The sequence below is a fragment of the Thalassophryne amazonica genome, chromosome 2, assembly GCF_902500255.1.
Source record: "Thalassophryne amazonica chromosome 2, fThaAma1.1, whole genome shotgun sequence".
Lineage (NCBI taxonomy): Eukaryota > Metazoa > Chordata > Actinopteri > Batrachoidiformes > Batrachoididae > Thalassophryne > Thalassophryne amazonica.
The window spans coordinates 137,716,978-137,729,668 of NC_047104.1; the positions used below are offsets into that span (position 1 = coordinate 137,716,978).

At 40.8% G+C, this 12,691-nt stretch overlaps 1 protein-coding gene across 1 annotated transcript in view; it reads left to right on the plus strand.

The window, feature by feature from the left end:
- The window catches only part of dmxl2 (Dmx-like 2), a 157,559-nt gene that overhangs the window by 72,553 nt on the left and 72,315 nt on the right, over positions 1 to 12,691 (plus strand). Inside the window, exons 16-24 of the mRNA XM_034163715.1 lie at positions 1,545 to 1,634; positions 1,761 to 1,860; positions 1,963 to 2,082; positions 2,281 to 2,508; positions 4,092 to 4,378; positions 5,990 to 6,156; positions 6,253 to 6,901; positions 7,003 to 7,332; positions 7,432 to 7,551. Of these exons, the coding sequence (XP_034019606.1) occupies positions 1,545 to 1,634; positions 1,761 to 1,860; positions 1,963 to 2,082; positions 2,281 to 2,508; positions 4,092 to 4,378; positions 5,990 to 6,156; positions 6,253 to 6,901; positions 7,003 to 7,332; positions 7,432 to 7,551 (2,091 nt within the window). The remainder of the gene's footprint in view (positions 1 to 1,544; positions 1,635 to 1,760; positions 1,861 to 1,962; positions 2,083 to 2,280; positions 2,509 to 4,091; positions 4,379 to 5,989; positions 6,157 to 6,252; positions 6,902 to 7,002; positions 7,333 to 7,431; positions 7,552 to 12,691) is intronic.

Genomic DNA, 12,691 nt, shown 5'->3' on the forward strand with positions numbered 1-12,691 from the left:
AATACTGGAGCGGCAACATGGTGGATTAGTGGTTAGCACTGTTGCCTCACAGCAAAAAGGTCATGTGATCGGTTCTCACCTGTGGCCTTTCTGTGTGGAGTTTGCATGTTCTCCTCGTGTTTGTGTGGGTTCCCTCTTGGTGTACCGGCTTCCTCCCATATCCAAAGACATGCAGGTTAGGTGAATTGGAAACTTTAAATTGTCGGTAGTTGTGCTTGCTGGTGTTTTTGTTTGTCTATAAGTGACCCTGCGACAGACTGGCATCGTATCCAGGGTGTACCCTGCCTCATGCCCTATGATTACTGAGATAGGCTCCAGCTACCCCGTGACCCTTAATTAGATTAAGCGGGTATAGAAAAAGGATGGATGGGTGGAAAATACTGGAGCTCAGACTTCTTAGATAGGCTGTTCATAAAAGTAACGGCACAGCAAGCCATATTAGCTCAGGTATTTGGGTTAAAATATCCTCAGAGAGGAGCTAGCTGCCTGCTGACAACTATCAACCTGGATTGTAGCTGTCACTCAAACCAACTGAGCTCCGATTGATACATTGGCGATTAAGGACCTTCATGACTTTGCAGTCTGGTCAGTCTGGTGGGGTGTGGAACTGAGGATCCTCTGGTCAAAAAATTGCTACTACTACTTATACTAGTAATAGTGGGTTTGATTAGTATTCTAGGGTTGTTTAAGGAATAATTTGATAGATCATCTGTGTGGATACAGTGAAAACAAGCTGAGAAACTGAAGCAAATAACATAGCAAATGGTTTGTACCTATATTGGTATGAAAAACAAACGAAAAAAAAATGGACCGGAAAGTAGTTGTACAAATGTGTTCATGCGATGTTACCTTCCCATTTCATATCACAGGCATGTATGGGCTTCAGAAAAATGGGTCCTGCTTTGCTGGGTGTGTGTGTGTGTGGGGGGGGGGCATGGAGGCCCTATTGGGACCCCAGAGTAATATCGTTTTACTGGTGGCTATGTTTTCAATGTTACACAAAATTCACATCAATAATCACTAGTTCATAAATCTTTTTTTTTTTTAAGATACTGCTAATAGGGCTTCTGTATTTACCTTGGAAAACTGTCAGAAAAAAAAAAAAACATGAACAGCCTTTTGCTTCCTGGTGGAGAGGAGCTGCATAGCTACTGTATAAAACTGTAATGCTTTCTTCATTTCATTCAGGAAAAAAATAAATTTGCTGCTGTTAGTAGGTTAAAATTTAAACAGTTCTTTCCCCTTCCTTCTTAATTCTATACCATAAAGAAAACGATCCACAAAAGGCATTCACCAGAGCTCACTGCAACAAAAACAATACTCTTGTATATGAATGTATAATCAAGGTGGAAATAGCAGCTCCGTGTGATGTCCACACAATGAATCTGGCTCTGAAATTCAAGCTGATCAGCTCATCAAATATGGGATAAAATCATTTTTTCCCCTACTTCGCTCTGTATCCAGTTTTCTCTTTTCAGCATGTTTTTAATGCACCATGTCAACTAGATTGTTCAGGATTTCTTTATATCTCTTGCTGTATTTAGAAACTGGTGGGAGAAGTGTTCAACATTGTCAGCCAGCAGTCCACTGCCAGACCTGGATGCATCATAGAGTTAGATGCCATCACCATTCAGGTTAGCGGCTGGTCTGTTTTTCATGCGCACTGTAAATTAGCTGTGGAAGCAACTCCATGATTGAAAGACTTAAATCTTACAATTAACAATATTAAACTGTTTGGTGAAATTTCCTTGCTCATCCAGTGTGGCTCCAACACCCAGCTGCTACATGTCTTCCAAGAGGACTTCATTCTAGGTTACAAGCCTCAGAGGGAACCAGAGATATACATTCCTTCTGTTGAGGGTAGATCACACATCTATACTAAATGTCTAGTTATCTGTTTTGAATCTTTTATGATCTGTGATAGAAATTGAAGACGATGTAATCATAAATTTACAATTTCAGATTACCACCCTGCTCCATTCTCTGAGAAGTTCTTCCTAGTGGTCATAGAGAAGGATCTGAACGGGAACTCTGTCCTGCAGATGTGGCACCTGCACCTTAAGTCTGTTCAGGCCTGTGTTGGTATGTGCAGGACATATGCAGCTGTTGTATTATTGCTATTATTGAAGTCTTCCCCGCGCGCCCCCCACCCCTGCTCCCCACTTTCCTCTCCTCTCCTGTTACATTGAAGCACTAGCATTTTACTCTGAAAGCATAACTGTATCTATGGCAGACTGCTTCAACTGACCTGTCTATCTGTTGAAATGTTTCTCTATCCAGATGACCCAGTCCCAGATCATCGCTACGAGAGACAGCTAATGGTTCCCAATCAAGCCATGAATGCTGATTCATCTCCAGAGACCTCTCCCATCAGACCTCTGCCACGGTCAGCCTCCACACCTAACTTGGAGTCAGCCAGCAAACTTATTCTCAGCTCTAAACTAGTGTACAGCAAGCGGCTCGACCTGCCCCATGGAGTGGAGGTTACCAGGGCCACCCCGTCTGCAGGTAAACAGATCTGTACACACGTACACCAGCCTGCGACCCACTCTCATCGGATATACACGCTGTTTAAATTAATCATTTACACACAAAACCTCTCTATGTCTGGTGCTCTAAAGTTGGACCCATTTTCTCACACAGCTCACAGAAAACAATATAGCACTTTCAAAAAAAAAAAGCATGGTGGAGGAAGCGCAAACTTCACCAAATGTGAAATTATCGGGGAGGTGGAGAAATGCATATGTTTCATTTGGGATCTCAGTTCTGGACCTACAAAATAAAAAGATGGCCACAGAATAGGGAAAAGTATTATATGTGATCAGCTCTTGTGCAGTTCAGAGTTATAGCAATTATTTGTGGCACCCCTAATCAAAAAAACAAGTTTATCAACAAATTTGACTAATAACAAAGCGGGTAACATATAGTTTGCGCTTAATTATTTCTAATACTTATTGTGAAATGTAAATTGTATTTAATGTAGGTGTGTGTGAGTGAGTAAGAGATCTGTAAGTTGTGCACCATGTGTTGCTTTGCTTTATGATATATTCGTCCTCGCCTTATTTTGCATGTTCATTTCACCATGTCATGGTCTGAAGTATGTGTTAGACAAACACATTCCCACTGCATATTCATCCTTTATGAATTCCAGTTAATGTGGTTTATGTATGGTTTTTACATGTAGCATAATTTCCGGACTGTTAGCCGCTACTTTTTTCGCACGCTTTGAACACTGCAGCTTTTACAATGATGCCTCTAATTTATAGATTTTTACAGGCTTTTTTCCAAATACGTCAGTTGTTGCTGTCAGTTGATTTCCTGAAAGCTGCGCTCCTCATGCGGTGTAAATTCACACACAGTGTAAATATAAGGTCTTACCCGTTCGTTTTAGTGAAGAAAAGTCCCTCTCTGGTGCCAGAGTTGAGCCGTCATATCAGTTAGCGAAGCGGAGCCTTCTCCCCCACCCTTCCCCACCGGTTCTCTGTCTTGGCGCAACAAATCAAAAAAGTCACAGCGCCTCATTAATGTCTCATTTACCACAGACTCCATCCGATTCTGTCTGCATGCGATGAAATCTCAAGAAAAACAAAATTACTCAGTTCTCCGTGTGGAGCGGAGAAGCCGCGTGACGCCATGCGCGCGCTGGATGATGTGCACATCAATATTTACGTGTAACACTTCAGGGGAAAAAAGCATTTATGGTATGTATTTAATTACAAGTTAAAAAATCTTTCTAATGTCTTTCTGTATAAATATATCATGTTACAATGTGGAGACCAGCGGCTTATAGACAAGTGCGGCTTATTTATGTACAGTTTCTTTTTTCTTTTTAAAATTGGTGGGTGCGGCTAATAGTCTGGGTGCGCTTTTTAGTCCAGAAATTACGGTGCACATTTATAAATCAGGCATCATAGGGAGCATTATTGTAAATTTCTTCAAAAAACTATAAAGACAGATGATGAGATGTTTTTTACAGCATTAGGAGCATTATTGTAAATTTCTTCAAAAAAACTATAAAGACAAATGATGAGATGTTTTTTACAGCATTAAACCTGTAGATAATTAATTGTTCCTCCATCCATCTGCCACAGGTCATCTGAGTTCCTCTTCCATTTATCCGGTGTGCTTGGCTCCTTACCTGATTGTTACTACTTGCTCTGATTCTCGAGTGCGTTTCTGGCGCTGTGCTGTGGAGAGTGAGGACGGGTACACTGCTGACGACCAGGATAACCGGGTCTACCACTGGGAACCGTGGGCCCTCATGAATGAGGAGGAAGACAACAACAGTACTGTGTGTGTGTCAGGGCGGCCAGTAGCGGTGTCCTGCTCCTACACGGGCAGGCTGGCTGTAGCCTTTAAACAGCCACGACAAGGACAGGTGACAAACTACCATTTGAAATAGTAATTCTGTATTACTGTATGTAACCAAGAATGTCTGGTTGTACGCTTTATGTAGATAGAATTACTAGAAAATTTTAAGTCGGCTGAAAAATTCTGCCTCTAACACATCTGTTTCAATATATCAAAGTAAAACAGGTACAAGAATAATCCTTCAGTTTTGGACTATTGCTACACCAAACGATTTTCGCCTGCAATTTCAAGCAGGCGCAGAATCGCCTTCAACATAACACATGCACACAGTAGTCTGTAAAAGAAATGGTGACATACATGGACATGTGTTTGAATCAACATTATTATTGAATTCCCCACTGTGGAGGGCTGTGCACCCGTGGACACTCATTGCCAAATAAGCGTTGTCTCTGGCATTGTTTTCAGTGGCATAGTCCTCAAAATTTTTGGTACATGGACACACTGTCAACTCCGATCGATATCTGGACACCTTGCAAAAGCAGCACCCAAGTTTGAACCAGGTTTGTTCTGTAAAAGACACAGTTCTTCAGTATGAAAATGCTAGTCCACGCCAGTAGACCAACACATTGGAGAGGCTGAAATTAGATCTAACCACACCATCGTACAATCCAGGATGCCGACTTTTTCTTTTTCCCAAGCTGAAAGGTGCAAGCAGCTGTGTGTGTCACTGGTGCCAACAGAAGACACCTGATTGCTTCACTGATGGAATGGAAAAAAATATTATATATATATATATATATATATATATATATATATATAAAACTTGGAAAGGGAAGGTGACTGCGTGAAATGGTAATGACACTGCATGATAGACAGCATTCCAAGCTTTAAGCACATACATTATGTGATTCATGAGAGTATCGTGTAGGAGGCAGAACCTTTCAGCCGACCCTGTTATTATTCCTTAAAGTTAAACTAAAACCAGCAAACAGAAGAAGACACATAGTGAATATGACACATTTCTGCAAGCTGTTGGCAAGACCACATTTGTTTGAATGTATACAACCACTCAGTACAGAGTGGTTGTATACATCCCTTAGGGAACAGAAAGGGATTTGCAACAATAAATAGCAAACATGTCCTTTATTTAATATATATTTAACATTTACCTATAAATCACAGTATGTTGTACTTCAGTCACACACCAATAACTTTAAGCTGTTTCAAATCCTGTATTTGAAGGTCCTAATTAGCTCGGATGCTGACTGAGTTAATAGAGAGGACCTTTCTCTGGTTGAGGAGGTTTCCACTTCAAAAACCATGCTGAAATGATGATTTTATTAAAGACCAACTCCAAGGTCGCGCACTCTGGAGCGTACAGCACTAAATTAACCAAGCAACACATGTAAGACTTAAAATGGTCCTACTTTCTTAGTTTTCACCAAAAAGCAAAGAATCTAAATTACAAAGACAAATCCACATTTGAACCAAAAATAGAGATGACATAGTGAAGTGATAATGAGGTGCAGCTGCGCTTAGGATCTAAGGTTCCTTTTGAATCTGCTTAATCACCTTCTGAAAATGTCAAAATATGTAAATGGTGTTAAGATGTGTGCCTCAGTTTCAACTCAGATTTTGCTTGATTTAAGAAGCTGTTTAAATGATCTTACTTCTTCAGGGTTTTCGAGAAAACTTTTCAATGCATGTGTCCATCTATGAGTGTGAGTCAACTGGGGGGTCAGAGTGGGTTTTAGAGCAAACCATCCACCTGGATGACTTCACCAGACCCTCACCAGCCCTGGATCCAAGAATCAGCATTGACTCCAATCTCTTTGTCTACAATAGGTCAGAGCGCCACTGCTTACATACTCTTTTTGTATTTTCTGTCAACCACTGATTGCTTACCTGAATGAATGTTTCATAACAATATTTATATTCCAGGTGTGACTTATACATGAACAGGGACCATAGTTCTCCCAACATTAAACACTATGTGCACCTGGACTGGCTGTCGAAGGAGGATGGATCTCACATTCTTACTGTGGGTGTTGGATCAAACATCCTCATGTATGGTCGTATCTCTGGCATGGTCCATGAGCAGACTAGCAGCAAGGAGGGAATTGCTGTCATCACCCTTCCTCTAGGGGGCAGCATCAAACAAGGGGTCCGCTCTCGTTGGATCCTGCTTCGGTCTGTGGACCTCCTTTCTTCTGTGGATGGCACTCCCTGTCTTCCAGTATCTCTGTCTTGGGTGAGGGATGGCATCCTGGTTGTGGGCATGGACTGTGAGATGCATGTTTATGCTCAGTGGTGTCAGGACCAGAAACCTGGAGATGAAGAAGAGGGAAATCTGTCTTCTGCAGACATTGCAGGGGCTCATTTAAGTTCCTCCTCAGTCTTTGAAGCGAGAGCCAGATCTAAGAGTGTGTTTGAAGGGAGCGCCGGGGTGGATGAGGCCCTGTGTGCACCAGCTGGCCTTCAAGAAGGAGGACTGTTTGAAGCTGCTCACTCCCTGTCACCAACTTTACCCCAGTACCATCCCACACAACTGCTGGAGCTCATGGATCTAGGCAGGGTCCGCCGTGCCAAGGTGGGTTTTTTAAGAACAAGCTTCCATGTTATTACCATTTTCATGACAAACTTTATTGCTGTTTTCATTTATTACATGGTTCATTGGCTTGCTGCACGCAGGCCATCCTAGCTCACCTGGTGAAGTGCATTGCCGGAGAAGTGGCTGTGGTGAGGGATGTGGAGGCAGGTGAGGGTGGATCCAGGAGACATCTGTCCAGAACTATTAGTGTAACTGGCAGCACAGCCAAAGACACCATTGTGGCTGGCCGTGATGGGGGCAGGGACTACACAGAGATCAACTCCATTCCTCCCTTGCCCCTCTATGCTCTGATGTTAGCTGATGTTGACACTTCTTACAAGGGAGGGGAGGAAGCCACCAAAGGATCCAAAGTGACTCCTGGAGATGGAGTTCATCAGTGTACAGATGATCAGTATGCTGATCTCTTCCAAGTATGTAGAGCGAAGTGCATTCTTTTGTTGTTGTTGTTATTGTTAAGAGTGCAGGGAAGTGATGCTCGCAGAATTATAAATACATTCCTGTATTTACAGGTGCCAACAGTGACGACAGATGACTTTGTGAACTTTGCCAGTGACAAACCAGAGAAGAAGTCCAGAGTCATTAATCTATCTCAGTATGGGCCTACCTACTTTGGACCAGAGCATGCACAGGTAATGCTGAAAATATTAAAGCAGAACATTATTAAATGCCAATCTGGTCACACTAATCCAGTTGTATACAAAATATTTGCATTTGCATTTAATAGGTGATATTCTGATTGAATTATATGTTGATTGCTTTGCAGTAGTGAAGCAGTATGAGATAATTAGAAACATCATTGTAATAACAGTGACTGGGAAGAGAAATGAAGCCATTGTCCCCATTTTGTGGAAATGTAATGGGACGTGTCAGTGGCATAATGTGCAGCCTTGTTGAGTGCATTGAGTTTTTCTGAGATTGTTGTTCTGAGTTCACTAACCATAACATGAAAGGAGAATTCTGGAAAAAATATATTCATTCTCATTATTATTATTACTATTATTATTATTATTATTATTATTATTATTATTATTATTATTATATGTACTCCCACTAGTCATTGGTGGATACATTGGTGATGCTTTCATGAAAAGATACACAAGCATTTTTCATATTAGAGAATACCAAAAGCCTAGGATCTCTCAGCTTCAGCACCACTAACATCCACAGCACCGCATGTGTAGATGCAAATAATATATTTGTGTATAAGTAAATTTTAAAGTGCATATTATTGTGAGAAACCCTCTGAATCATCACAGATCTCAGGCTGCATGTGCCCCCCCCCCCCCCCAAAAAAAAAAGCTTAAGTCCAGACACCCTGGTAAAGCAGGTGCACACAAAAAGATGTTGGACCAGGGTGCCAGCTGGTACCCATCATTCATGTGCTGCACAGTGGCAAAGCTCCTGTGCCCCAATCTATTATGGGGACCATGTTCAAGTCCTCCTGACACGAGGATGACTTTGATTCACAAACTTGCATGACCTGTATCGTGCAGGAGAGTAAACTTGTCTTTAATTGGTGTAGAGTGAATGCCAGAGGGGCACCGGCATGTACAATTGCGCAAAGAGAATTTTGAAATGTTCAAAAAATCCTTCCCTCATAAATGTCGTGCTACGTGGCGTGATCTAATCGCCAACACGACATGCAGCCAGTGGTGGGCACAGTTCCGATAATCCGATAGCTGATAATTATCGAAGATAATGTTTTCATTATCGGATTATCTTTTTAGATAACTTTAAAAACCATTATCGGACTAATTATCTTGCGATAAATGTCCAGTAATTTTTAGACCGATAACGTGGTAAATAAAGCTGAACAGCTACAAACATTTATAAAATTTAAGATCAGTTGAGCACCTACCTGTTAAACATTTCGTAGCTTTTGTGTAGTTCTACCCTCTGCAAAACAGAGGAGAGCTGCTTTAAAGAGAAACCGCTCTATCCTCTGCAGGCAAAGGAGAACTGGTACCAAAAACCCCCTAATTTCTTTTAACCCCATACTAACACGAGGGCAGTATCACCCAAGTCATCCAGAAGCATACATTTTAACTTATGGTTCAACTTTTAACCAAACTAATTTCGAACAAGTTATTTAAATTAATGTCATGTCTGAAGTTTTATAAAGTGAAAATATCAGATATATGTTTTAGTTTTAAAGTAATGCGGTAATTTTTAAGGTTTTAGTGTGGATATATGCTGTGCCCAGCAGTGCATTATAGAATAGAATAGAATAGAATAGAATTTATTATTATCATTGTACATGACACCAGAAAAAAAATACTGTGCATGACAATGAAATTAAAAACAATCTCTTAAAAGCACATTTAAAATAAATAAATAGAATAATAAATAACCCTAAAAATTCTACATAAAACCTAGTTAAAACACTCAATCACAATCATAAAATGGCAGGTCTGTTTGTTCTGGCCTTAAGTAGGATAGGGTAGGATAGGGTAATCTTAGTACATTTACGACATGAGAAATGCATTTGAAACACTCTGATCAGGCTCTTCGGACAACAGTGTTAAACTCTAGTGCCTAAAACTCTCGTGAATATATTCTCTGGGTTTATAGACGTTGTTATTGTGTCTGCGTTTATTAAATTCCACGCATCTTAAATGTAGCAGACACGGATTATCTGGGATTTTGTTTTGGCAAGTTTTCAAGGTTTCTACTGCCATCTACTGGCCAGTAGTGTTCATGGCAGTATTGGCCCTGAAGCTGGGCCCTCTACGGAACCCGGGAGCGGTCACTTAAAGTGATATTTTTTCCTGGCCGTGATAATTTGTGCGCACGTTTTCCTTTAATTGAGCCCTCGAATTAATAAAACGTGTGTACATTTTCCTTTCGTTCAAATTAAACTTCATAATATGACCTAAATTGTCATCCTCACGACGGGGAGACGCTTCACCCTCAGCATCCTTTTTAATGTTCTTAAACTCCAGATGATGTCATGCTGGGCAGCTGGAGTTCTCTATTCGCCCTATTGATGTATCCCATAATCCGTTGCACGCCAGAGAGTCGCTGCAGTCAAAACAACATAGAGAATCCACATGATGACAATTGTAAATTAATATTATACTACAAAAATGCTGTTATGCTTTTCATCACGTTAATAAGAGACTGCATGCATGATACCCCGAAAACTTGCTAAAACAATTATAACAAATAATCCGTGTCTGCTACGTTTAATCTGCGTGGAATTTAATAAACGCAAACCTAATTTCAGACATATTATATATATTTGTCTGGAACAAAGTGGACAAACAGTGTTGTAAAGAACAATAATCAAGACGTTAAAGAGCAAACTTCATTTTCCCCCAGAACAACACGATCAGGAAGCGAGCGTAGCTCACAGCAGCTCCCATTGACAATAACAGCGAGACAGCCTGTGGTTCTCGCATGTTTACATAAAAAATGCAATAACAACGTCTATAATCCCAGAGAATATATTCATAAGAGTTTTAGGCACAATATAAAAATAGTTTTATGTTGCGATGTTAATGGTGTTGTCCGTGTGCAGCGGCTAAAGTGCAGCCCGATCAGAGCGTCAGTGCAGTTCTCAATATTACTGATATCTCGCAGCACGGTGACCTCTCCGAGGTTTCGCGGGATTTGAAACATCAATCCTTGTGCGCTCAAACCATGATGATAAACTCTGACCACATCCATTTCTAATGGGGAAATGTATTACACTGTCTCCTGGTTTGTTGGCTAATAGCCAACATTTATGTGTCAAGACAATATTGAGTGCACGTTTTACAAATTGTGGCCACGTTTAAGTAGATCGTGCTCTTGTTTTACTCAAATGATGCTTAAAACGTATGCACAATATAATAAAACGTGCGCACAATATAATAAAATGAGCGCACATTCTCTCCACATGCAAAACATTTTGCGATGACACTTCCAGGGCTCCGTAAAAAATGCCTGTTTTTACAAATAAAAAAATGAAATATTTTACAAAAGCACATTTATCTGTAAACACCAACACACGACACACGTCACATTAATGTGTTGGTTTACATAATGAATGACTGAACCAATCAGTGTTTAGCAGAGGCACATTTTACCAAGAATCCTTTGCTGGGTAAGAATTAGTGCATTAGTGCATTCAGAATTAGTGCATTATTCAACATTAAAAGGTATTTTAACTTTGTACAAATGACAGAATTGACATTAATGGCGTTATTCTATCAGTATTCATTTTATTTATTCACCAAACCATAACTCAGCATTGCTTTATTTTCCAAGACCTCCGCCTGACCGGAGCATTGTGATTGGGTAGAGAGCTGGGCTTTGTGGATGCTCTCAGCTTGCTTCTGTGCTGGAAGTCATGTAGTAAACGAGCTTCCAGCAGGGGGCAAGATGTTCAAAGACAGAAGTGCGGGCTCATTGTTTGGGTCTGTTGTCACTTTTGATGCTACCAGAAGCGATCGTGGTGTTAAAACTCAAATTCAGTTTGTTAGTAGTTGCAAATGTACCAGAGGCAATACTGGAGTTTATCGGTTTATCTTTATCAAAGATAACTTTTCAGTTATCTGATTATCTGTTATCGAAGTTAATTTTTTGGTTATCTGTGCCCACCACTGCATGCAGCTTGTCAAGTCGAGTAAAGAAGAAGTGAACAGAGCGAGTGGTGGCATCAGCGCATCGCATCAGAGCACAGCTCGTCTGAACGATTATAACAAGATGTTAAATCTATCAAAAATGCACTTTAACAGCTGCACACAAGAAGGAAAGAACACACAACTGTTTTACCAAGCCATGACAATGTAAACATGACAAATAATTACCTTTTTTACCTTTTTACCTCAAAATGCTTTCTGCAGCTCGTTAGGCACGCCGCGAACATGAACGGCTGAAGCTGAAGCGGTCCTCTGTGATTCAGGAAGCTGTTAGAGCTGTTTTCAGCGGCCAGTTTGCAGAGAAAATGATTAATCCGACACAAAATAATTATTTTATGTACACAACGTCCAGCGCAGAGCGGGCAGCAGCCTGTAGAACAAAGAACGGCATCCAGCTGGGAACACAGCGGATGGGATCGTCACAACGAGGTGTCATGCTCGTGTCAGGGGGCCTTAAGAATCACAATGTTTGTTTTTCTTTTTTTTTCTTTTTTTTATGAAACTGCCTTCAGCAGCAAAACTATCTGGTGTGAAAAAGGAATTAATGGTGTATTTAGCAGTGCAACCGGAGATGGAATGTTTCATGGAAAATAAACCATGTGCACAGTGCAGAGGTAGAGGTGGGGTGTGCTGCTCTACTCGGAGATACCTTTTCACCTCTGAGAAATAGCCCATCTTATTATTGTGACACGAGCTCTCCCCACACCACTGAAGTTAATAAGTTCATAAGTTAATTGACACGAGTAATGCGGTACAGTAGGTATATGGCCGGTAACACTCACTGGCTAAACCTGAAGCCAAAAAACAAGAATGTTCTGGAAATTACCTGTAAAATAATGTTGAAATTCCTCTTCTCTTTCCTTTGAAACACCACTGAAATATTCCCTGTTGTGTTGTAATGCAGCTGTAACATAATCACATAACAAGCGTGAGTGTGTTTGCACACCTGGACACACACTGATCATAGGTTGCATGCAGATGCTGTAGTCAGAGACAACAGGACTGGTCATAACCGTGTATGAGGTCAGGAGGAGAAATTGCTTTTAATGTTGTTTACTGCAAATGAATCAAATTCACAGTTTCCCAGCTGTTTTTTCCATCTCTGCAAAAGCATGGCTAAGATTGACTCATCACTCTTTGCATT